The sequence below is a fragment of the Culex quinquefasciatus genome, chromosome 2, assembly GCF_015732765.1.
Source record: "Culex quinquefasciatus strain JHB chromosome 2, VPISU_Cqui_1.0_pri_paternal, whole genome shotgun sequence".
Taxonomy (NCBI): domain Eukaryota; kingdom Metazoa; phylum Arthropoda; class Insecta; order Diptera; family Culicidae; genus Culex; species Culex quinquefasciatus.
This window is the reverse complement of record NC_051862.1, coordinates 43,643,352-43,670,277: the sequence shown is the minus strand read 5'-3', so window position 1 is coordinate 43,670,277 and position 26,926 is coordinate 43,643,352. Positions and strand designations below refer to the sequence as shown.

At 41.1% G+C, this 26,926-nt stretch overlaps 2 protein-coding genes across 5 annotated transcripts; one reads left to right on the top strand and one right to left on the bottom strand.

Moving 5' to 3' along the window:
- Positions 1–1,403: 1,403 nt before the first annotated feature.
- LOC6043055 (endoribonuclease Dicer) lies at positions 1,404–26,919 on the bottom strand. Of its 3 annotated transcripts, none has more exons than XM_038254594.1 (9): positions 26,819–26,919; positions 26,267–26,314; positions 26,043–26,203; positions 6,470–7,299; positions 6,082–6,404; positions 5,773–6,027; positions 5,259–5,709; positions 2,108–5,190; positions 1,404–2,063 (listed from the first exon to the last, which is right to left on the bottom strand). In XM_038254594.1, the coding sequence occupies exons 2-8, from the start codon at positions 26,279–26,281 to the stop codon at positions 2,228–2,230; spliced, it is 4,998 nt and encodes a 1,665-aa protein (XP_038110522.1). In that variant the 5' UTR covers positions 26,282–26,314; positions 26,819–26,919; the 3' UTR covers positions 1,404–2,063; positions 2,108–2,227. The 3 variants fall into 3 exon arrangements, with proteins under 3 accessions (XP_038110522.1, XP_001855187.2, XP_038110523.1); XM_001855142.2 differs by lacking the exon at positions 26,819–26,919 and adding an exon at positions 26,381–26,537; XM_038254595.1 differs by lacking the exons at positions 26,043–26,203; positions 26,267–26,314 and having other exon boundaries at positions 26,819–26,904.
- On the top strand, positions 19,671–20,501 carry LOC6034499 (40S ribosomal protein S14). 2 transcript variants are annotated; one of them, XM_038254605.1, is made up of 2 exons: positions 19,671–20,039; positions 20,102–20,501. In XM_038254605.1, exons 1-2 carry the CDS (start codon positions 19,890–19,892, stop codon positions 20,453–20,455), a joined length of 504 nt encoding a protein of 167 aa, XP_038110533.1. In that variant the 5' UTR covers positions 19,671–19,889; the 3' UTR covers positions 20,456–20,501. The 2 variants fall into 2 exon arrangements, with proteins under 2 accessions (XP_038110533.1, XP_038110534.1); XM_038254606.1 differs by having other exon boundaries at positions 20,097–20,501.
- Positions 26,920–26,926: the final 7 nt, after the last annotated feature.

Genomic DNA, 26,926 nt, shown 5'->3' with positions numbered 1-26,926 from the left:
AAATCTTAAATTCTTAAATTCTTAAATTCTTAAATTCTTAAATTCTTAAATTCTTAAATTCTTAAATTCTTAAATTCTTAAATTCTTAAATTCTTAAATTCTTAAATTCTTAAATTCTTAAATTCTTTAATTCTTAAATTCTTAAATTCTTAAATTCTTAAATTCTTAAATTCTTAAATTCTTTAATTCTTTAATTCTTTAATTCTTTAATTCTTAAACTCTTAAATTCTTAAATTCTTAAATTCTTAAATTCCTAAATTCTGAAATTCTGAAATTCTTAAATTCTTAAGTTCCTAATTTTTTTAGGCCCTCAATTCATAAATTCTTGAATTCCTAAATTATTTCAAACATTTATGGAGTCATTTTTAACGTTGAAACCCCAAATAGAGAAAGATAAAAAAATTCCAGATAGAGTTGTAAATTTTGAAGAGGCCTTCAGACAGAGTACGATTTGTCTTGAACTGATTATAAATTTTTTGAGTATTTTTTTTTATTATTATTTCTTTGAATTATTTTATAATAAACACATATTGCATTACAAAATATTTGAATTTTTTATGTTCTAAACTTTTTCGTTTTTGAAATTTAAAATTTAGAGTTTTAAAACTTTTTGATTGTTGAATGTTTGATTTAAAAATTTTGATTTTAAATTTTAGAGAACTTTTAATTTAAGATTTTTTTAACTTAATATTTTAAACATTTCCAAGTCTTGAAATTGGGTCCTAAAATGAAGCTTAGATTGCTGATATTATTGTTAACAGCGATAAAGTTTATTTTTCTGAGTACAATGACACTTTGTACGACCACACAGAGTTTAAAATGGATTTTTAAATCAATTTTGAAAAATTAACCTTGCGGTCCTTTTTGACAGAAATGCTCCTACTTGACAGCTCGTTCCAAGGGGACCATAGTTGATCCATCGATAAAATGTTGTCTAGTCAAAAAAAATTTTTGCATTAAAATGAAAAAAAGTGATCAGAAATGGTTTTTAATCGTGTTTTTTACCGTTGTACATAAAAATGGACATAGGGCTTTAGTACCCAATTGTGCTATTTTTATTTTATTTGGGCCGTTGCAAATATTTTTCGAAGCTTATGTCGCCCCCAACTAATCAACTGAAAACAATCTAAAATGCAATTTTCTCCATTGATAATCATATTTGCCTGTTGGGCTTGCTTAAAAATGTTTTGATTTTTTTATAAAATTTCAATGCACAGCACCGCAAAAAAAATATTTTTCGCGAAAAATTAAATTTTCGTCAATACTTAGATGTTTTGGTAACTAAAGGTGGCAAAACAACTGGACAGGTGTATATTGCATTTTAAAACACTATTTTCATTAAAATGTTGAAACCATGGCTCATAAAAGTTTTGAATTCGGAAATAAGAAGAAAAAAAACTACATTTTTCCTTGACTTAATATATCTTTATTCAGTCCAATTTCGTTGATTGACATTGAATATCTAAAATGCATTTAACGAATCGTTCGACCAACAATATGTCATGGTAAGCACTAAATGTGGAAAGATTTTTCATATATGTTGTAACAGTACGACCGTTCTGAGTAGCATATAAACTTACTAACTACATACTAATAAAGGCATTGCTCTTTGAGAAGCATCGTCATTTTAACCTAGCATTTATTTTGATTTGTAATATAATGATCTTGAATGAATGAAAAAGAAAACCAGATGCCGTGGGAGCGTGCTTTTAGTACGTTACGCAAAATTTAGGATTTTTGACCCCCCCTCTAAACAAATCGTAACAGATGAGCGATCCCCCTTACCTTCTCTGTAACGCGTAACACAAGGTCTTTTTGCAAACTTTTATGAGTTTTTTTTGCGTTACGTAACGCAAAAAGAACGCACCCCAAGTCTCTCTTTTATCGTCAATTGTTGGGAGGCTAAGTTACGTAAATTTTATTTACTTGGTTTATTTCTATAGATACGCTAAGATATTTCAACAATTCAAACATTATTCGAATACAATTTTGTCACATAAATGCAGACAATTAAACAACAGAATGCATTTAGAAACAAAGTACGACACTGCAACAAGCATTGGCTGTAATTTTTTGATAAAATGCACCGTTTTGAGGGAAATTTAACCCCAAAAAAAGAGAACAATTTAGGCATGTGAAACTCGCGACACAAACATCAAAAGGAGAAAAGAAAAAAAGGGAAAACACGCAAACGAAACTGAAAATACGTTCACAAAATATGTTTCTGCTACTGCTTCCGAAGCTTCTGAATCGCCGCCTTGGCAGCGGCCCGCTTGGCATCTTCCTTGTTCTGACCGAACCCGTACGCTTCATGATCGACGTTTCGAATGCGATAGCGCAGCTTCACCAGCACCGTGTCGTCATCAACGATTGCCTGGCTAAACTTGGGATAGCACGGTGGCTTCCACTCGTACAGTCGGCGCACGATCTGGATCGGCGTTTCCACACTGAATATCGCAATCTCGTGGTGCATCAGGCCGTAAATCACCCGCCACGTCACTTCCAGGTCGTTGCCCGAGTCAAGGAACACGGCCCCGATCAAACTCTCGAACACATCGCCCAGCGCCTTGGGCACGTCGACGAATTCGGCCATTGCGCCCTGGCAACGCTCGGATTCTTCCGACAGCAGGTTCACCTGGTCGGTGATTTCGTGCTTGTGCGCTTCCTGGAACGCTACAAACTTGCTGACGGTGTCAGTGAGGGATGCCGATTCGGACAGAATGTACAGGTGAAGACCGTGCCGAACAAGAATGCAGGCCAGGGTGATGTTGTTCACGAGTGCGGACCGTAGATCCGTGAGCTGGCCGGGACTCATGGTTGGGTTCTGCTCGTAGATGTAGGCGGAGATCAGAAAGTCCAGCACTGCGTCTCCAACAAACTCGAGCTGCTGGTACGATCCGGTGATGCGGTTGGTCGGATAGGAGGCGTGCGTCAAAGCTTGCAGCAGGTAGGTTCGATCCTTGAACGTGTAGTCGAGGATGCGCTCGATACGTCCCGGAGAAATCAGGAACGAGTCCACTTCGTTTTTGGTGACGTCCGCCTTGAGGCGTTGGTTCGCGATACGGTCGTCGAGCAACGTCGTCAGATTTTCTTTTTTGGGAAGAATGCCCAAAAATGACAGTAGTCTAAAGGATCGTTTGATTCCGACCGTGCTGACGCAAACGCCCAGCATGGCCTCCATGGAATCGGCCGGCATCTTATCGCCCATGGCCTGTTGCGACAGGTAGTTCTGCATGGGCGAAGTGTCCAACGATCGGCTCTGTACGTCCAGCTCGGCAATGAAGTCCTCGTATTTGTCCTTCTCGATGGTGCCCGCTTGAATTTCTTCCTCGGACATTTTCAGCTTGTACAGAACTCTGGCCGAGTGGTTGATACTGGCCATCTTTTGCTTCACGGCATGCGGCACGCTTGCGAGTGGTGGCGACCAGTCATTTTTCGGATCGAAGGTGTGAATTTTCATCATTCCGGGCAAATTGATTAGCATCGCACAGTACAGCAGATTCCGGTTGCTGACCAGTTGTCCCTTGACCGCCGTGAGATGGCCCTCGTGCCACTCCTTGTGCTTCTTCACCAAAAATAGCGACACGCTAAACTTGAGGAAGGCGTCGCCCAACAATTCGTACCGTTCCAAGTCGTAGACATCGTGCGCACTTTTGGTGGTCAACGCCTTGATGATGGCACACTGCTGTAGCGGAACATATACCGTGTTTTCCGGTGTTAGCTTCAGCAAAGCAATGCGGAACTTTTCATCCAGCGACATATCGAGGATAGCTCCGGCGAACTTCTGCGGACTTGCACGGGCGGCTTGCTTGTGGATGACTGAAGAGTAAGATTGGGCCATCTTTGTCGTAATTTGCTCTCCCACGTTAAGGCTTGAAAACTTCCTCACAAACGAATCGTAATAATCGAGATCCAACGCAGAGACATTGTCCCAGTTGCGTTCAATATCGACCGGTTCGTCTTGTTCCTTCCAGGGCATTTCAACCTCCTCGGCGAACGAGTTCATCTGGATACGCATCAAGCTGTTCAAATCTTCCGGGCCTACGAGCGCTTTTTTTGCCTCCTCGTAATCAAAATCATCGTCGTCGTCTTCCTCGTCCTCGTCACTGTCAAACTTCAGCTCGTCCATTCCGTTGGCCAGGTCAGTCGACTTGCGGTTCTTGTATTCCACGTCCACATCCTCAACGGTTCTACACTCGAGACAACCGACGTTCGCCTCGGTGGCCAACTCGACCCGGATGTTCTCCGCCAACAGCAGGAAGTTGATTCGATGCAGGGCACTCGGTAGCAGCGTGGCCTTCAGCCAGTAGTCCGCCGGAAAGGCAAAGTTGTGGCACAGTTCCGGAATCAAAATTTCGTGGAAGGTCCAGTTCTTCGCCCGCGTGGCACTCTTGCCATCGTCTTCATCTCCCGGGCTGAGCCGGTTAAGCCACGTGGTGATGCCCTTCACCTCGATCAGGAACTGGTTTTTATTGCAGATTTGCTGGCCGTAAACGGTGCCGAAGTAATCCTCGTATGTTTGATACTTTTCGTTCGGAAACGGACTGCCTGGCGTCAGATGTTCGTGGACGGCTGTCACGACGTACGCGCGCTCTCTGTCCGTACGATACCAAGGTAGAATGACCCGATGGCGGTACTGCTTCGCATCGAAAATCATGCGCGAGCGAGCGACCGTCGACAGTTCGGAAGGTTGGGCGAGGAACGGGAAATCCTTCACCACCTGCCAATCGATCTGCCGCGACTGCGCCAACGGAACCACCAAAAAACTGTTTGCTTCGTTGCTGCTGTCCAGCACCAGAAACTCCTTCCACAGCCGCAGAACATCCCGGAACAGCATCAGCTGAAACTGCTTGAGCGCGGCCAAATCCGCATCGCTGCCGGCGTTCTCCACCCGAATCGGGGTCGGATCTAGGTTGACGTTGATCAGGCCGAGTGACACGAAAAACTTCATCCGGGCCAGCACGGGCAGTGGCTTCGTAGTCATGATGCCAAAGTTGTTCTCGCTGCTGTACAGCGTGTGGAACGTCTCAATGTTCTCGTTTTGAACGTCCGAGTTGAAACCGGCCGCTATGCGCAGCACGTAGATGTAACAGGGCTTTCCGGGCTGAGGGCAGCAACCACTCGTTTGGGACGGGTACCGGATCTGGTGGTTCCGGACGTTCTTCTGCGTTCCAGCTTGCTTAGCCGACTCTGCAAAAGGAGGCAAACTTTAGTTACAACACGAAGTTCTGCAAATGCAAACTCGAATGTCAACGAACCTTCCTCAAACTGCTTCCAGTGGCGGAAGTAAACCTCGCTCACGTTTGCCAACTGCCGCTTCGAATCGATCGGAATCAGATGATCGTTGAGCTCGCCCGCCTCGTACAGCTTCCGGCAAGCCTCGAACGCGGCCGACCGCTTGGCCAGCTTGACGTTGGTCATGGGCTGGCCAAACACTTTGTCACGCACGGTAGACTGCAGCGGCAGCAAAACGGCCACCACAATTTTACCCGTGTATTTGTCGTCGTGTCGTTCCCAGGTGACGTTCGTGTTGGTGAAGGCATCACGTGGCATGCCCATACAGTACCGGTTGAGCAGCTGGATCGACGAAAGGGCGTCCAACTTGGCACCCTTCTTGGTGTAGAACGGTGGGATGAGCTCGTTGGTCAGCTCCTTGGTTACATCCGCCTCCAGCGGTTCCGGACGGTTGATGGTTTTTCCAACCAGTGCCTGGGACGAACATTTTCGTGATTAGTTAGAATCCTGCTGACACACTAAATCAAACCATCCTACCCTTCTCAGCTCCTCCTCGATTTCCTTGTAGAGAAGGTACTTCTTCAGGAACTTTTCCCGCTTATCGCTGTCCAACATGACGGTGTACGTGCTGTCCTTCATGCGTGCTCGCCCTTTCGACTGCTCGTACGAGGCGAACGTTTCCGGATAATCGAACTTGATCACCGAATTGCACATCTGCAGATCGATGCCCTCCTCCAGCACGTTCGTCGTAACGATAACGTTTGTCTCGTTTTTCTTGAAACGCTCCAACACCTGCAAGAAAATAGCGTTACACAGATCCAACAAAAAAAAAAGCCTCTTTCTTACCCTTCGATCCTTTTTCGCAGACAAGATCTGCTCGATCGACTCGGGCATCGTCCCGTTGCATCCGACCATAAAGTCCGGCAGAATGGTTTCGGCGTTTTCGGTTTCGCTAAAGTAAATCTTCAGCAGATGGTACACCACCTTTGCCGAAAAGCGACGCTGAACAAAGATCAGGGTTTTCGTTTTTCGGCTGCGTCCTTCCTTGTAGAACCCCTCCAGCTGGGCGATGAGCTGGCGCGCTTTGATCGACGAAAACAGCGTCAACTTTTTCTTTATCTCCAGCCCTTGCATCACGTTCTCGAGCTGGTGGCGAAGATTTTCGCAGACTGCAAAGAATCATTGTAGCAAAATTGCCGTGGAACCGATAATCCGAGATTCCCCCACTACTTACACGTGATGCACGATCGATACAGCAAACGCAGCATCGTGTGGTCCGATTCACGCTTGTCCAGCTCAAACTGCACGATCAGTCCGAGCAGCGCTATGGCGCCACCAAAAAGGCCCAAATCTTCAAACTGATAGTTCAGTTCCTTGAAGTATTTCGTAATCACCTTTTTGGGCTTCGGCATGTCTCGCATCAGCGATTTGTTCTGGTTCAACAGTTTGGGAAGATCAAAAAGTGCTACTTTGTTAATAAAATCGTTAATTTGCCCCTGCAAATTGCGCATCACGTCAGACGATTGCACCACGTGAAACGAAAGCAGGCCCTCCTTCGGGTCCGTGGAAAACCTGCACACCTCCGTGTACGCGTCGTAACTTCCGACGGTCGCAATCGTAGAGTCGAACGTATTCTCTAGCCGTTCCAACTCCTGAGCCACTTGCTCTTTCATTTTCAACTCCTTGTACAGCAACATCCCCGACAGGCCAATCACCCGAGGCCGGTCTTCTTTACGCGCCCTAAGGTACTGCTCCATGATCCCGTGCATCGGATGATCACCCACGCCGTGGTGACACTCGTCAAAAACCAGCAAGTTGATGTGGCTCATGGCCAGATAGCCATGCTTCAGCACATCTAGCAGAATCTGACACGTGCACACGATGATCTGGTACTTGGCAAATTCTTCGAGCCAACGGTCCTGCTTCCATGTGTCGACGTCGCGATCACTCGTGTAGACCGACGTCTTGAAGACCACGTTGCGGCCGATCATTTCCGCTTGCTGCTTGGCCAGCGCCACCGTGTTCACGATGAAGAAGGTGCGCTTGCCGCCCTGAGAAAGTGGCCTGCAACAAAACATTTATTAATCTTTGTCAACATTTGTTTTATGCAACTTTAAACAAAACGTGCTTTCTACCTATTGCATAACTAATACAATTTAATTCAATTAAAGAAAACCTATACAAAAAACAAAACACTATATGATTTAATTTGATTTGAATTTTTGATTTAAATTGCCGTCGAACATCGATTGTTTTAAAGGACATTACTCAGGTTGATTTTTGAAAAATTCTAATATTTTTACATTCTTTTTACATTCTTGATCATTTTTTTCTGATAACACTAGCAAACAAAAATGCCAGACATTTGAGAAAATGATTTTTTTTTCCAAAAAAAAAACGTAGAACCAAATAGTTTCTCTCAAAAGTTTATATGGAGAATAAGGACAGTTCGCTTCTCTGACATACTGCAAGATATATTGTGGATTGTGTGCAAATGTGACGAACCGCCCTAATTCTTTACGCTTGGATTCGCTAGGAGACGGTGATTTTAGCGCTATGTGATGTGATGATTGTCTAAGCCCAAGGTGCATACTGCCGCTCTAATCTAGTCCGTCCCATATGTAAAAAGTGGGTGCTGAGATAACGCCGTCAGAAGTCCAGAAAGTGTTTCACCATTTTTCACATTCCAAATCAACAAATTTTTGGTTAATTGTTATACAATTATTTCAATATTAGTTCAAATAATACCCCTAGCATAAATTTGTTTCTTAAATCATAAATTTTTGAGGTAAATATGTACAGTTTTCTAGACGGAACTGACTTGACTTTATTTACCCATAAATAGAGGCAAGTCAATCATCTTATCAAGGTAGGCTTGTACATGTACACCAGTATTTTAAGTGTCATTTCAAGGTTTGTTTTGGAAGATTTCCAAGTTATTTTCACAAAATGATTAAAATGTTCATTTATTCCAGACTTTGAACGAATTAAAAGGATTAATCCATCAAAACTACTCACTTCTGGAATTTTACAAGTGACGTGACTATTTGTTTAATGCTGCAGAGACAAGTGATATTTGACTGCATGCATTTGGACCCTTAAAGTTGGAAATCCACTGTCAAACTTTCCCGGAAATGAAAACTCTTCCAGAAACAGGACCAGGAATATTAATTAAAGATGTAATAGAACTCGTTTTATGGAATCTTAGCCCTAATGGTATGAAGTTTATCTGTCCTTGGTAGATGCTTATGTATAAAAGGTCCAAAAGCCATGCCTCAAAATTTACAAATAATGCTTTAGGTATGAATTTTGATTCAAACTATGAATGATGATTCCAAGTTTTACGGGTTCCAAGAGCCGTAGTCGGTGAAATTTAAACAATTCCAAATTTATTAAATCAATTTATAAGACATTAATATAGAAGGAACTGACTTGCCTTTATTTTACATATGGGACAGCACAAAAGTGATTTTTATTTTGGAATTTTTAGAACAAACATAGCTTTTTTATCAAATAGGCTTAAAGAACATGTGAAAACAATACTTTTGGTAAGTTTATTTCAAATTTGACCAAAATACATATGGGACGGACTAGATTAGAGCGGCAGCATAGGAATTGATAATTGGGAATAGAACCATCCAGATTCTCACTACCATTAAAGCCGTCCATTGCCGGCCGCTCCCATCTTCACCGCGCTTTTGGAAGACGGGAAGTGTTAATGCTCTACTTTTTTAAGGGGACAAGGGAAAATCTCTGCGGTGTCCCTAAGTAAGTTTCGCTTGGAGTTGGACGGTTTTTGGGAAGGTCTAGGATACGCTTTAAGCAAAACGGAAATTTAGACATTTAAATTTAAACAATTTACTATGAAAAAAAAAACAAATGCTCAAAACAAATTAAATTCTAAAATATGGAAAGTCAGAGAAACAACCATTATTTTTTCAATCAAAACTAAAAAGACATAATTTAAAAAATCAAAAAATATAAAAACTAGTTATTTAAAAACTCAAATGTTCACCAATGCATAAATAAAAAAAACAGACCTTCAAAAATTTAAGAATAAAAAAAATTAAAAGGTTTATAAAATTACGGATTTCATAATTTAAAAAAAAAAAAAACAAATCAAAATTCAAAATATGAAAAATAAATAAAAAATAAACGGCTCAAGATTTTCATATTCAAAAATGTAAAACTCAAAGAATTATACCATGCGTTTTAAAAAAGCTACTGATCTTCTGTAATCAAAGATAGTGGCATGGCGAAAAGAATTTAAAAATTTCAGAAATTAAAAATTTAAGAATTTAAAAATTAAGGAATTTAAGAATCTATAAATCTAAGAATTTAAGAATTTAAGAATTTAAGAATTTAAGAATTTAAGAATTTAAGAATTTAAGAATTTAAGAATTTAAGAATTTAAGAATTTAAGAATTTAAGAATTTAAGAATTTAAGAATTTAAGAATTTAAGAATTTAAGAATTTAAGAATTTAAGAATTTAAGAATTTAAGAATTTAAGAATTTAAGAATTTAAGAATTTAAGAATTTAAGAATTTAAGAATTTAAGAATTTAAGAATTTAAGAATTTAAGAATTTAAGAATTTAAGAATTTAAGAATTTCGCAATTCGCAATTTTCAGTGTAAGAACGGGCCTTGACCGATCTTATGCACTAGGTTCCCGACGAACACGCACTGCCCTTACACCTACATCTCACCCTTGCTCTGAGTCAGTACGAGCAGCACGCTAGAACACGCTTTGAGTGTTCGTGCCAGGCATGCACACCTTCTTTTCCGGTTACGCATTTTAACTCGGCCGGGGGTGGTACATAGGGGGATGGCGTCGCTATTTTTAGACCACGTTTTCCACTTTTTCTCATCGAAACAGACTACTTTATCGACTTCATTTTGCTGGGCGAGATAGGACGCCGTCTATTTTTAGACGATGACTCAGCACTTTTCCACTCTTGCGCTTAAAAAAACCAGGTGGCAGCACGATGTAACGCCACGTCCCTATTAAGTAGGGTTTGATGTAAGTATAAGCGCCTAACCATTTATAGTGTGCCTATCAACTTTCATTAAAGCAAAAACTGTTTTATTTTTAGTTTGAATTTAAAAACTAGTTGTTATTTTACTGTATATTGTTTTCTCCTGAAATCTTCCCTATTGTTGAGTCGTGTTTATCTGTTGCTATTTCTTTTGTCGCGGTGTTTTGTTACAATTTTTGGTCCTAAGCATGTTTTAAAAGTTTACCAAAAATACAATAGTATTATTTGTGTTAATCCTTTAACCATTCCATAAATTGAGTAAGGGCTCAAACCTCACTTGTTTGAAAAAAGGGTGAAGATTGAAAACAATTGACAGTAAAAGAGAATTTGTTTTATAAAAATCAAGTATCAATAGTAAGAGAATGATGAGCGTATTTTGAAGAATAAAAATGAGAAGCTAGATGTAATAGATGTAAAATTAGACAATAGTTAATAAATAGAGATACAAAACAAGCTTAGATTATAGTAATCATAATTTATAGGACAGATAAAGAATTTTTCAAATAAATAAATTCGCAATAAAATCAAAAAAGATTAGGCGAATGATAAATAGACTTGATATTACTAGTACATTAAGGAAAAGTATATTTTTAAGGAAACAAAAAACAAAACAAAGTTTGTTACAGCAGTATCAATTGATAGAAAAGAGTGGAAAAGCTTTGAGAGATAATAGAATCAAATGTTAGTAAAATTAAAATCAAATGTTGGATATTAAATAGAAGAATCAGTGAAGAATTGGGAATCAGAAGAGAAAAATAAAAATAGGAGATAGGTGGTAGCTGAGAATGAAGAGAAGAGAAACCCTGTTGTGCGATGTTTCAGGTACATCCACAGCAGTTGACTCAACATACTGCGAATCAAAACAATACCGTCTACAATCACAAATTACTTCCCTTTCCCACATTGTCGCGCCCCTTTCTTTTAGCCGTCTCGACTCTGATCCGCGGTAATCAAAGGTTTACGATCCGTTTCCACAGGCCACCAGCTAGGTCATCATGAAAACCAAGCCAACGTGGAGGTAAGAAAATAGGACACTCGCAAGGAACCAGAGCTATACTGTTCTGATCAAGATAATTCGGATGATCTAACAGAACTACGGATGTAGTTAGTTACGCTCAGTGTTGCAAATGAGTGATAAAAAAGCTATCAATAGATTATCTCTGCACCAAAAATATCCGCGAGTATAGCGGCCGTCACTGTAGCTTGTGAGATCTCTTCTTGTGTCTCGTGATTCCCAGCGATGTCATTCTTTCTCTATCACTCCTCCCCTTTTCCTCGACTATGCGCTCTCACCGCTGAGTCTCTCAATCTCTCCGAAAACTGCAATGAGAGAACGCGAGATGGCGATTAGGAGCCGACCACGCATGACGTCCTGTTAAACTGCTGTTTGTCGTTAAAAAATCGGTGTTTTCAATTTAGTGTACATAGCTAGTTTTTATTTTGTTCCCACCTCTAAACTACAATCTTGGAATAAAGCCGTTTAAGTTTTTACTTGTCACTCGAAGAGAACGCACGCGAGTTTTTCGTTCTTCCGCCAAATCCGAGTGAAAAATTACAGTCCACTGGCTAATTAAGCCGATTTGAGGAAAACATTTGGTCCTTCACGGCCGGATCGCTGTAGTAGTGACCGGACGGAAGTTTGACAGGTTGCCGGCGCGGGAACCTGAGTCGAAGAATCGCGAACGAAGTGTCCGCGAGTGAAGGCGTGGGGCGCGGGGCGTAGCTCCCACGCGGGAAGAAAAGTTTGTGATCCGGAAGTCGGGCAGCTGGAGAGCGGCTCGGGACGAACGGATTTAGACGAAATTCGGTGGAAACCGTTTAGTGAACACTGACCGAGGGTTGGTGAGTGAAAAAAGTGCGCGTGCTAAAAGTTCTCGTGTGGCGTGGGGCGTAGAACCCACGCGTTGAAAAAGACACTTCCGGCGGGGCGTAGCACCCTTTAAGTGAAATCGGGCATGTCGAAACATGACTCTGCCGCGTACGCCTAAAAGTGCAAAAAAGAAAAAGAATACGCCGAAAAAGAAACCGGGAGTGCCCAAGGAAGAAACACAAAGCGGTGACGAGAAAAAGGAAGAAGTGACGCCGATCAGCAAGCAGTTGTTGGAGCAACGGAAAAGGGAAAACGCTCGCAAGATGGAGGAACAACTTAAGGCGCTGGTGCGTCAACGAGATGCAGCGGAGAGACGACTAAAGCGGGTGCAGGCGGACTTGAGAACCAGTGCAGTGGCGCCGAACGAAAATTTGCGGAATCTGCATTTTCTGAAGTTCCAGCTAAGCGACATCGAGAATATCTTTGCTAAGTTCTGTGAGTACCAGGAGCAGATTTTCGCGATGGCACTCTCAGAGGACGAGCATGCCAAGCACGAGAAATGCGAGCTGGAGATCGAAGCGTTGCGCCGCGGGCTTACGCTTAGGATCAACGATATCATCGAGAAGCTGGAGAAACCCACACCGACCACTGCGCTCGTTCCGGCAGCTCCCGCCGTCGCCAACACACAACCGAATCTTCCGCCACTAAGTGTACCTCTGCCAAAGTTCGACGGAACATACGAAACATGGTACTCGTTCAAGTCCATGTTTCAGAACATAATGGCGCGGTACACCAACGAGGCACCAGCGATCAAGCTGTACCATCTACGGGACGCGCTGATCGGCAAGGCAGCCGGCGTCATCGATCAGGAAATGATCAACAATAATGATTATGACGCGGCGTGGGCTGTCTTGGAGGAGCTGTACGAGGACAAACGCGCGATCATCGATCGGCACATTGACAACATCTTCGCGCTGCCGAAGATAACCCGCGACAACGCCGCAGAGCTCCGGAAGGTCATTGACATCTGCATGAAGAACACCGAAGCCCTGAAGAAACTGAACCTCCCAGTCGACGGACTGGGGGAGCAGATGGTTGTGAACCTGCTGGCCTCCAGAATGGACAAAGACACGCGCAGAGCATGGGAAGCAACCCAGAAGGCGGGTGTGTTGCCGACGTACGAGGCCACGATCACGTTCCTGAAGGAGAAGCGCAGAATCGCGGATAAGCTGGAGCAGAACAGTGAGAGTGAGAAAGTGAAACCGCAACGTTCGGTTACAAAAACGAAGACGCTGGTGGTGGCCAGCGAAGCAAAGTGTTCAGTGTGTAACCAGGATCACGAAGTGATTAAGTGCGACCAGTTTAAGCTGAAAAGTGTGAACGAGAGGTACAGCCACTTGCGAAAGCATGGCCTGTGCTTCAACTGCTTGAGGAAGGGGCACCGCACCGACGGGTGCACGTCGACCAACTCGTGCCAGAAATGCAGCAAGCGACACCATACTTTGCTTCACACCGATGGGCCGAAGAAGCAGGAGGCGGCTGCGAACACGACGTCGACGGTTGTGCAGAAGCCCAACGAGGAAGGCCGCGCTCAAACTGTTCCGCAGACAACGGCGGGGACGTCCCAGTCCGGCCAAGGTTTGACACTCTGCACCACGTCCGAGGCCCCAAGGAAGCAGACGCTACTCTCGACGGCTGTAGTGCTAGTTTACGGCGCCGGCAGCGTACCCTACCTGTGTAGGGCGCTGATTGACTCGTGTTCACAGAACCATTTCGTGACCGAGCGCTTTGCTAACCTGTTGGCGAGCAAAAAGGAACGGACTGATTACCAGGTCAGCGGATTGAACGGGGGAACGACCAGAATCAGTCACCTGGTGCGCGCGAAGGTCAAGTCCCGCGTTGGCAACTTTGCTGCCGACCTCGAGCTCCTGGTGGCCCCGAAGATCACTGGCGACGTGCCGGTGAAGACGATCGACATCGCAGGGTGGAACTTGCCACGAGACGTTGACCTTGCGGATCCTAACTTCAACCAGCGAGGCCGGGTCGACATGCTGCTCGGAGCGGGCATATTCTGGGATCTCATGAAGGCGAAGAGAATCACGCTGGCGGCGAACCTCCCATCGCTCAGAGACACGGAACTGGGCTGGGTGGTCGGTGGCGTGATGTCAGAATGTACACCAGTGATCGCACGTACATTCTGCACCGTGAACGAGGACGAAGAGCTGAACAAGCTGCTGAACCGGTTTTGGGAGATCGAAGGAGTCGAAAATCTGCGGCGACCGGTGACGTCGACGGCTGAAGAGAGTCTCGAGCACTTCCGGAGCACGTACAGTCGCAGGCCAGATGGGAGAATTGTTGTTCGCCTCCCGTTCAACGAGCGCAAGAGTGACCTGGGCGTGTCACGAGAGATGGCGATCCGTCGGTTCCTGAACCTCGAGCGGCGGCTTGATCAGCAACCCGACCTGAAACAAGAGTACGCCAAGTTTATTCACGAGTACGAGCAGCTTGGACACATGAAGGAAGTCGATGTCGGACCGTCCGAACCACCTGGATCCGCGTACTACCTGCCGCATCACTGCGTCTTGCGGCCCAGCAGTACTACAACGAAGTTGAGAGTCGTGTTTGACGGCTCTGCGAAAACGTCGACTGGAGTGTCCATAAACGACGCGCTGAAGGTTGGCCCCACGGTCCAGAACGACCTGTTGTCGATCCTGCTGAACTTCCGCTGCTACCGGTACGTCTTCACCACGGACATCCCGAAGATGTTCCGCCAGATTGAGCTGCACCCCGAAGACACGCCGTACCAGCGCATACTTTGGCGTGACGACCGATCGCAGCTGTTGAAGGTGTTCGAGCTCAAGACGGTGACTTACGGCCTGGCCTCATCTCCGTTCCACGCGACGATGGCGTTGAACCAGATTGCGGAGGATGGCGAGAAGGAGTTCCCGTTGGCCTCGGCGGCATTGAAGAAATCGTTCTACGTGGACGACGGACTCTGCGGAGCGCAGAGTGTGGAAGAAGCCCGATTGCTGAGTCGAGACTTGCGCAAGCTGCTGAACACCGGCGGCTTCGACGCGCACAAATGGTGCGCAAACGATCCAGCGATTCTCGAAGAAGTCCCGGAGAGCCTCTGGGGAACAACGTTCGACCTGAAGGACGCGGCTGCCAAGTCGGTCGTGAAGACGCTGGGTGTGGCGTGGAATGCGTCGCAGGACTGGTTCACCTTCAGCGTGCTGCCACCCGAGGAAGAAACGAAGCCGCTCACGCGGCAGAAAGTACTCAGCGAAATCGCCAAATTCTTTGATCCACTTGGCCTGGCTGGTCCGGTGGTGACAACTGCGAAGCTGATCTTGCGGAAGGTCGGCACGTTGAAGAACATCGGCTGGTTGGATCCGGTTCCGGAGAGTGTGGCCAACGAGTGGCGTCGATTCCGGCAGCAGCTGCCTGCACTGAACGACTTTCGGGTCTCCCGGTGGGTCTACGACGAAAGGGCAGAACGCGTTGAACTCCACGGTTATTCCGACGCGTCGGACGATGCGTATGGCGCAAGCGTGTACGCACGCAACATCTACCCGGACGGCGAGATCACGATGCGGTTGATTTGCAGCAAGTCAAAGCTCCTCCCGAAGAAGGTCAAGAACGTCCCGAAAGAAATCAGCACTCCCAAGGGCGAACTTGAGGGTGCGCTGCTTCTCGCTGAACTGGTTGACAAGCTGATAAACGCCGTCGATGTTTGCTTCGATTCGGTGAACTTGTGGTGCGACTCGCAAGTGGTGCTGAGCTGGATCGCGAAGAAGCCCGACGACCTGGAACTGTTTATGGCCAACAGAGTGAGGAAAATCCAGCAGCTGACCAGTAAGTACCGGTGGGGATACATCCCGACGGATGACAATCCTGCCGACCTGATTTCGAGAGGGTGATGCCCAAAAACTTGATCCAGCGGGTCATTTGGAAAGACGGGCCGGTGTCGATGAACAATCGCACAATCGAGGTTGTGCAACCCCTCTTCTCGACGGCGCGGACCTCCCGGGATTGCGATCCTCGAAGTGTCTGGCACTGGCGGCGCCGACTCAGCGATTGCGGATCTTCGACAAGCTCGGAGATTTCCGCCGACTGCTTCGCAGCATGAGCCTGGTGGTGCGGTTTGCGAACTACATCATCTCAAGAAGGAGGGTGGTGGTGAAGGGCTTGCCGACGAGCGAGGAGCGCGCGGCGGCGCTGAAGCTAATCCTGCGCTTGGTGCAACGAGAGACGTTCCAGACCGAGCTGTTGGCGTTGAAGGAGAGCCACTCGCACCGTCTGCGAGGACTGAACCCGTTCATCGATCCTGACGACGGCCTTCTGAGAGTTGGCGGTCGGATCAAACAAGCATTCGTGCCGTACGACAGCCGGCACCAGATCCTGATGCCTGCCAAGCACCCTGTCACGGAATCGTTCATCCGCTACGAGCACGTAAAGAACCTCCACGTGGGCCAGAAGGGCCTGCTTGCACTGATACGCCAACGCTTTTGGCCGATGAACGTCAAGACGACTATCCGGAAGGTGATTCGGGGATGCGTGACGTGTTTCCGAGTGGATCCAACAAAGACGGTTCAGCTGATGGGAGATCTCCCGTCGTACCGCGTGCAACCTGCCCCGGCGTTCTTCCACACTGGTGTTGATTTCGCTGGGCCGTTCCTGATCAAGTCGCTGACCGCAGCACGAAGGCCGATGATGACAAAGGGGTACGTGTCCCTGTTCGTGTGTATGAGCACAAGAGCCATACACCTGGAGCTGGTCTCTAGTCTTACAACGGATGGGTTTCTGGCTGCCCTGCGGCGTTTCACTGGACGACGGGGCCTGGTGAATAAGATGTACTCGGACAACGCGACCAACTTTGTTGGATCGGAGACCGAACTCGAGCGACTCGCCAAGTTGTTTGCAGAGGAGCAGCACGTTGAGAAGGTGGAGGAGTTCTGCAGCAGCCGCGGAATCACTTGAGTTTCATCCCGCCACGCAGCCCACATTTCGGTGGAATCTGGGAAGCTGGGGTAAAATCGGTCAAGTATCACCTGAAGCGAGTAGTCGGCAACCAGAAACTCACCTTCGAAGAACTGACCACCGTGCTTGTGCAGATAGAAGCCGTGCTGAATTCGCGGCCTTTGACGCCGTGCTCCAACGACCCGAACGATTTGACCGCCGTGACCCCAGCACACTTTCTCATCGGACGAGAAATGCAAGCAGTTCCAGAGCCGTCGTATCTCCAGCTCAAGCAATCGGCGCTGTCCCGCTGGCAACACGTGCAGGCAATGCAACAGCAGTTCTGGAAGAGGTGGATTGCGGAGTATTTGCCGGAGCTGCAGAACCGCCAAAAGTGGTTGAAAACCACCAAGATCCAACCGGGCGCTTTGGTGCTGATCAGCGACCCGAACGCTCCGCCGATGCAGTGGCAACTTGGTCGAATCATCGCACTGCATCCCGGCAAGGACGACGTCACCAGGGTGGTGACACTACGAACAGCGAAGGGCGAGTGCAAGCGAGGCGTGTCGGAGATATGCCTGCTTCCGCTGGACCAGGAAGTAACGGAGGATTGAAATGCACCATTTCAATGGGGAGGATGTTTGTCGTTAAAAATCGGTGTTTTCAATTTAGTGTACATAGCTAGTTTTTATTTTGTTCCCACCTCTAAACTACAATCTTGGAATAAAGCCGTTTAAGTTTTTACTTGTCACTCGAAGAGAACGCACGCGAGTTTTTCGTTCTTCCGCCAAATCCGAGTGAAAAATTACAGTCCACTGGCTAATTAAGCCGATTTGAGGAAAACAACTGCGTTTGCGAAATTGGTTTTGTGGCGGCTTTTGTGGTTAAACGCTGTTACGGTAGCATGATCGTGGAAGCGGGAATGAGAGAGAAAAGGAAAATGTCAATCGCGAGTGGGTAAACACGAAAACGTGTTCGGCTATGTTCGGTGCTGAGAGGTTCAATGAAGAGAGAAGAGCAGTTGTATTTGAGGCATGAATATTCAGGCGAGATAATTGTAGTTGCTGAGAGCTGATACTTTGATATTTTAACAACCCTGGTTACGCTCCTTCCAGGATGTTCCTTACGTGGACGTCAACCGAAGAGCACGCAACAAGGTCAGTGCCATTGCATGCTCTTAGGTATCAATCCTTGGCCTGCGAATTTAAGAATTTAAGAATTTAAGAATTTAAGAATTTAAGAATTTAAGAATTTAAGAATTTAAGAATTTAAGAATTTAAGAATTTAAGAATTTAAGAATTTAAGAATTTAAGAATTTAAGAATTTAAGAATTTAAGAATTTAAGAATTTAAGAATTTAAGAATTTAAGAATTTAAGGATTTAAGGATTTAAGAATTTAAGAATTTTAGAATTTTAGAATTTAAGAATTTAAGAATTTAAGAATTTAAGAATTTAAGAATTTAAGAATTTAAGAATTTAAGAATTTAAGAATTTAAGAATTTAAGAATTTAAGACTTTAAGAATTTAAGAATTTAAGAATTTTTTTTTTTTTTTTTTTTTGGGAGGGTGATCTAGCCGCACATCGTTGATGTTGAAACCTCTAAACTGGGCCCTCGTCCTGTCACGTCAGTCAGTAGTCTTGTCGTACATTACAACTAGAATCAGATCTGCCAATGAATTAGTACACTTCGACCAAATAAACACTGACGCTGTATGGATCTGACTCTAGAATAAATGCACAGTTGTGTGTTATTCATAAGTCCAACTTATTCAATAATTCATTTAAGTCCAAATATTCATTTGCTAACTACTTTGGATTGAAAATCTAAACTTTAGTCTAAAATCCTCTAAACTTAATGTTCAAAACTAAACGTTCCTTTAACTGTTGTAGTATTACTTCTATCAAAAAAACAATAAAAATTTGTGAACTGATTTACAAATAGGATAGAAATCGCGAATTTAAAAAGAAATTACCATTTACGTCAAAAGATCCGTAGTTCCTCGATTCGCAACAATGGTCAATACAACCATAATCCGAAAACCGTTAGTTCAACAGATCAACGAATTTTGTCCGATATCATTACATTATTGATTGATCGAGACTCTATGGACAATTTGACATAAAAGAATGCCTAGTATTCTACATCAATCAAAGTTTATTGACAGCATTACTCTAACGTAATAATTGCAACTAAATTTATCATCAAATAGATTTGGAAACCATACAGATTTATTTCAAATGCTAATGCTAAGCAACAAATCAATTCTCGGATTAGTTTTCAAAAAGCCGTAAGAGCCATTGGTAAACAAAGTGCTTTTTGCATCGGTATTCGACCTACTTACGAAAAACCAATATCAAAAATGCTTGAGATTGTTCATCTACACGTCCTGCAAGTGCCCCAAACTAAAAATAAATGAAATTTTGTTTAATTTAGGAGAAAAGCGAAAATTAGTGTCAGAGGTCACGGTGGCTCTTACGGCTTTTTGAAAATTCACCCGAGAATTGTACTATCCAAAAGTCCCACCTAAATCCCACATTGTGATAGTGAAAAAGTCACAGAAGCAGCGGTGTCTTGTGCGATTGTGATATTTTCACTATCGGAGAACTACCCCCAAGTAACCACAAGCACTAAATCAAAACTCTAAATTCACTCTAAATAAACATTCCCGATGCTATGACACTTTAAATAGTCTTTCCAAATGTTTCGAAACATTTGTAGCTTGAAACATTATTACTTACCGTATAATGACATATAGAACAGCCAATTAAAGTTTCGAAGCATTTAGCACAACAATGTTTCGAAGCATTAGTGGTAAGCTTTATATATCACTGTAGAGTAAGCTTTTAATGTTATATCACATTTTGACATTTCTTAAAATGTTTCAAAACACTAACTTAACACTAGTGAGGGCAATAAGAGTTTGGCAGTATTTCGTGGTATGTTTATGTTTGCTGCAGGTGAAATCGTTCGGCGCACGGTTCAGCGTCTATAAAAATGTGAGTCAATTATACTTAGTTTAACTGGGCTTAGTATTAAACTATTCTTTTTTCCAGAACAGCTCCTTATCGTCGCAAGATACAATTTTCTAGTTACGATGGCTTCCTGCAAAAACAAAACTAGAAAGGAGGAGTTTTCGCTCTACGCCAGCTTCAACGACACTTTCGTCCACGTCACGGATCTTTCGGGCAAAGAAACAACCTCGCGCGTCACCGACAAGATGAACGCCAAGGCCGATCGTGACGAGGCCTCGCCCTACGCCGCTTTGTTGGCTGCTCAGGACGTCGCCGATAAGTGCAAGTCACTCGGAATCACGCTGCGTGCCACCGGCGGAAACCGCACCAAGACCCCGGGACCGGGTGCTCAGTCGACGCACCGTGCTCTGTCCTGTTCGTCAAAGAATTTTGTGATTTAGTGCTATTAGTATAAACATAAATAAATGCTCTGTTTTAATCTGGCAAGTGTTTCAGTTTTTCCTGAAGTTGTTCCTCAAGGAAGACTTAGTCGGCAAAAATCATCTGAATAAACATATTTCAGGACGGACGAGACGGTTGGCGCAGGGCATCTAGGTGAAACATCTCAGTACACGCAGTTTAGAATTTCGAAAGCAAAGCAACACAGCAAAAAAAACAAACAAACTTTCAAAATCGTCATCCCACACGGAGAAAAAAGAGTTCCCAAAATCGTGAACAAGCGTTCATGAAATTGAGAACCACGAATAAAGTGTTCAAATTCCATGGTACGTTTTTGAAAATCGTACCATGGAATTGGAACACTTTGTTCGTGGTTCCCAATTTCATGAACGCTTGTTCACGATTTTGGGAACTCTTTTTTCTCCGTGCAGCGTAAAAGCACTCTCCCAAGAGAGAGAAAGAGCTGTGCAAAGCTTTTTGATTTTTCTATTTTTGTTCTGTCGGTAAAGTAGTATTTTGACGTTTTACCGCTGTATAACTTTATATCAACTCTAGACTTCGCCACTCAATTTTACCTCCATGCGTATAAAGTGAATATAAAGTTTCAAGACTCTATAGACAAACTTTATATGTTGATATAGAGGGGATTTAAAGTTACCTTATACAGTCCCGCGGTTACTTGGGCCTAGTTCACGAAGACAGCTTATCGGTCGACGCTTAAGCCCTGGGGCTGCGGCAAAGCGAGTTCTCGTAGCATGAAGTGGTATCCATAGTGCTTATAAAAAAATAATGTATACCCAAATTTTAACTAATGCACTAGGATCAAATCATGCCCCTTGACTTTACAAGGCCCAGGGGACTTTAAGAATTTAAGAATTTAAGAATTTAAGAATTTAAGAATTTAAGAATTTAAGAATTTAAGAATTTAAGAATTTAAGAATTTAAGAATTTAAGAATTTAAGAATTTAAGAATTTAAGAATTTAAGAATTTAAGAATTTAGGAATTTAAGAATTTAAGAATTTAAGAATTTAAGAATTTAAGAATTTAAGAATTTAAGAATTTAAGAATTTAAGAATTTAAGAATTTAAGAATTTAAGAATTTAAGAATTTAAGAATTTAAGAATTTAAGAATTTAAGAATTTAAGAATTTAAGAATTTAAGAATTTAAGAATTTAAGAATTTAAGAATTTAAGAATTTAAGAATTTCGCAATTCGCAATTCGCAATTTTCAGTGTAAGAACGGGCCTTGACCGATCTTATGCACCAGGTTCCCGACGAACACGCACTGCCCTTACACCTACATCTCACCCTTGCTCTGAGTCAGTACGAGCAGCACGCTAGAACACGCTTTGAGTGTTCGTGCCAGGCATGCACACCTTCTTTTCCGGTTACGCATTTTAACTCGGCCGGGGGTGGTACATTACGTAGGGTTTGATGTAAGTGTGAGCGCCTAACCATTTAAAGTGTGCCTAACAACTTTCATTAAAGCAAAGACTGTTTTATTTTTAGTTTGAATTCAAAAACTAATTGTTATTTACTGTGTATTGTTTTCTCCTGAAATCTTTCCTAGTGTTGAGTCGTGTTTATATGTTGGTATTTCTTTTGTCGCGGTGTTTTGTTACAATTTTTGGTCCTAAGCATTTTATAAAAGTTTTCTAAAGTACAATAGTAATATTTGTGTTAATTCTTTGATCATTCCAAAAATTGAGTAAGGGCTCGAACCTCATTTGGTTGAAGAAAAGGGTGAAGATTGAAAACAATGGACAGTGAAAGAAATATACTATGTAAAGAATCAATAGTAAAAGAAAGATAGTAATTTATTAAGTAGATAATGAAATTAACAATAGTTAATAACAAGAGGTAACAATGTGGTTAAGGTGTTAAGTGCAATTTATAGGGCAGATGAAAAATTATTCAAATAGATAAATAAAGATAAACAAAATTGACATCGCTGCCAAATTAAGGAAAAACAGACAGTTTGTTACAGCAGCATCAATTGGTAAAATATAGTGGAAAAGCGTTGAGAAATAAGAGAATCAAATGAGTAAAATCGAAATCAAATGGAGTAAACAGAAGTTAACAGAAGCCGCGTTAGAAAATCAGTGAAACAAAATAAACAGAAGATAGGTGGTAGATGAAATAGAATGAAGAGAAACCCCGTTGTGCGATGTTTCAGGTACATCCACAGCAGTTGACTCAACATACTGCGAATCAAAATATACCGTCTACAATCACAAATTACTTCCCTTTCCCACATTGTCGCGCCCCTTTCTTTTAGCCGTCTCGACTCTGATCCGCGGTGGTCAAAGGTTTACGATCCGTTTCCACAGGCCACCAGCTAGGTCATCATGAAAACCAAGCCAACGTGGAGGTAAGAAAATAGGACACTTGCAAGGAACCAGAGCTATACTGTCTTGATCAAGAAATGATCTAACAGGACTACGGACGTAGTCAGTGACGCTCCTTCCAGGATGTTCCTCGCCTGAGCGTCAACTGAAGAGGTATCATCAGAATCATTCGCACTTGGCCTGCAATTTAAGAATTTAAGAATTTAAGAATTTAAGAATTTAAGAATTTAAGAATTTAAGAATTTAAGAATTTAAGAATTTAAGAATTTAAGAATTTAAGAATTTAAAAATTTAAGAATTTAAGAATTTAAGAATTTAAGAATTTAAGAATTTAAGAATTTAAGAATTTAAGAATTTAAAATTTAAGAATTTAAGAATTTAAAATTTAAGAATTTAAGAATTTAAGAATTTAAGAATTTAAGAATTTAAGAATTTAAGAATTTAAGAATTTAAGAATTTAAGAATTTAAGAATTTAAGAATTTAAGAATTTAAGAATTTAAGAATTTAAGAATTTAAGAATTTAAGAATTTAAGAATTTAAGAATTTAAGAATTTAAGAATTTAAGAATTTAAGAATTTAAGAATTTAAGAATTTAAAATTTAAGAATTTAAGAATTTAAGAATTTAAGAATTTAAGAATTTAAGAATTTAAGAATTTAAGAATTTAAGAATTTAAGAATTTAAGAATTTAAGAATTTAAGAATTTAAGAATTTAAGAATTTAAGAATTTAAGAATGAATTAGAAAATTGTTTGAATGAATGATTTCAGGACTTTTTTTTAATTTAAGAGTTTAAAAAATTATGAATGAAATAAATACAAACACAAAAATTTAGAAATCCAATCCGTTTTCAATTTTCTCACGAATTTTAAAGTTAAAACTGTGCTTTTCATTTCATTGGTAAATATCTTTATATTTATAAAATGGATTGATAAATCCCTTTTTACTTTGATACTCGAGTGATCCGAATTAAGGGTGCACAGCAACCCTTATCGTTTTCTTATTCTAAAATTGTTAAACTTATGGACCCAATCCTGCAACAATCTGATTATAAAAAACGTCCGTTCTTTAGTGCATCTCCAGTGCGGGTAGCAAACATCGAAGCAAATCAACCCCATTTCAACCCCACCGCGGTACCTGTCGCGGTAGCTTTTTTCACTTTGCTGGAGATTTGGAGATTTCACTTTGCTACCCGTTATTCTGCTGGTTTGCTACTGCGGCAAATGGAATGATGCACGGAAAACTGAATCTTACACGGAAAAAAATTAAATTGTTTTTTATGTGTAAAAAAATCAAAAACTAAAAAAATTAAAAAAAATATCAAAGAAAATTAAAAAAAAACTAATAAAAATATTAAATTGAAAAAAAAAATTAAAAGATTAAAAAAAAAATTAAAAAAATATAAAAACTTGAAAAAAAATTAAAAAATAAAAGAAAATAATAAAAAAAAATTTTAAGAGACTTGAATTTTTTTTAAAAAATTAAAAAAATTTAAAAAAAATTAAAAAAATTTAAACAAATTTAAAAAATTTAAAAAGAATGAAAAAACTTAAAAAAAAATTGAAAAAATTCAAAAAAATTAAAAAAAATTGAAAAATTTAAAAAAAAATTAAAAAAAATTTAATTTTTTTTTTTAAATAAAAAAAAATTTAAAAATGTTTAAAAAAAACTTAAAAAAAAAGAAAAAATTAAAAAAAAATTAAAAAAATATTTTTTTTTAAATTAAAAAAAAACAATTAAAAAAAGTTAAAAAAAGTTAAAAAAATTACAAAAATTAAAAAAATTCAAAAAAAATTAAAAAAAAAAATACAAAAAATTAAAAAATTAAAAAAAAAATAAAATAATTTAAAAAAATTTGAAAAATTTAAAAAATTTAAAAAATTTAAAAAAAAATAAAATTAAAAAAAAACTTAAAACTTTATAAAAAAAAATAATAAAAAAATTAAAAATTTAAAACAAATTAAAGAAAATTAAAAGAAATCAAAAAAATAAAAAAAGCCAATTAAAAATAAAAAAATAAAAAAAGATCAAAAAATTCAAAATTTAAAAAAAAAAATAATAAAAATTAAAATAACAATTAAAAACATAAATATGTAATTGAAAAATTAAAAAAAAAATCAAAAAAATTTAAAATTTAAAAAAAATTAAAGAAAATGAAAAAAAAATAAAAATTTAGAAAAATTTAAAAAAATTTAAAAATACTTAAAGAGATTGAAAAAAAATGAAATTTTTGAATTTTTAAATTTTGGAATTTTTGAATTTCTGAACTTTTGAATTTTTGTATTTTAGAATTTTTGAATTTTTAAATTTTTGAATTTTTGAATCATACACAAGAGCAGACATACAAATATCTCCGAAACACGCATTCAAAACTTTGCCCCCGGCTTGCCGGTACTTGTCGGGTATCAGAAAATGAGTACCCGACAGGTACCGACACATATTTTTCTTCTACAGACGAACTTGAGATCAAATTTGATACCTGCTTTGCCACGCGCGGTGGGAGACTCGGGGCAAACTCGAGAGCAAATTTGGTGGGAATCAAATCGGGTAGCAAATGGTTTAACTTGCGAAATTTTCGAAAAATGAAATTCTTTGAAATTTTCAATAGGATTAAAAAGTTTAATAAACTTTTAGCATTTCTAGGCATTAATCAACACATAATTATTGATTTTGAAGGTAAACGAGAGCAAAAAATGATAAAAACCCATATTTGCCCCCCGCGGTGGGCTTGTTTCGGTGGCAAATTTGCTACCCTAGCGGTGGGGATGACGGAGTTTTTTCAAGGTGGCAAATTTGATCTCGGTATTCATGAGCCGGGTGCAAATTTGATTTGCACCCCAGCGCTGGAGATGCCCTTAGGGGATAAATAAAAAATATGTGGATCGATACTGTAGTTTTGAAGATACTGAAAAGTGCGTAACAATAATCTTAGTGCAAAAAGCAATGCACCGACAATGCATATTTAAATATAAACCACTCCACACGAAAATTAAACAATAAATATTATTGCTCATTTATTCAGAAAATGCACGTCCCAACACGATCAATCGTGCTCCAAACGGAACCATAAATTGCTTAGCAAAGCTAAAATCGAAAAACAATCTGCTGATAGCAAGCAAAACACAAAGCTGCAACTGTTTGCGTGTCCGGTACCGCTGCCAATCGTAAAAATGAGTCATCGCCCACTCGAGTTCGAAACAGCTCATTTTCTTCGGGAGTGCCTCCCAGCTAGATTACTTACTTTTCCAAATGACCACGACGTCCCAGCTCGCGAATCGCCATCAACGCAATGTGCGTCTTTCCGGCACCGGTGGGCAGATAGACGATCGTATTTTTGGCAATGCAAACGTCCTTCATTTGGCTCTGGTAGAACCGAGGAACGAAGTCCTCTTTTTGGGTTTCCTAGGGATCAAGAAAAATCATGAATTAGCTGCACAATCGTTGGAGTCTGTTCGGGAAGTTTACCTCAATGGTCTGCATTTCGGAAGCGATTTTTTCTGCATTCAACGGATGCTAGAAAAAGTATTTTTTTATGATTAATTAACTAATTTTATATTTATCTGAGAAAAGATTTATTACATTCTAAAAATCAAACTCAAAATCTGACAGCACAAGAGAAAAGTTAAAATTCAACAACCGCACAAGTCAACAGCCTACTTTGAACTGAACTTCAACAAAGTGTGATGCAATGCACTGCAAGTTTATGAATCAAGTGCACGCGTATGCTTCGAAGGAGAGGGAGGAGGAGGGAGAGTGCCGGCAGAACGAAAGATAAACAAATTCGTCCTTTTCTGATTGGTCGAGACCGATATAAACAAGACGGAGACTGAGCTCGCGATGCGACACACAGATTTGCCAAATTTTACAAGGTTGCGTGACAAAATAGAACCACGATGGTTGTTGCGTGACAAGTGCAAGAGTAAAGAAGTTTAGGGTCTTTTCGCAAGCTTAAGTGGTTAAATATTTTCGTGGTCACATTTTAATTACAAATTAGGTTTTGACATATTTAGTACATACCTGTTGTTTTATTTAAGTGTTCTAACGTGAATTTTAATTATTAAAGCACGAACAATCCGCTGACACGACCGGAATCGTACCTGCACTGAGCGAAAAGGAGGTGCAACA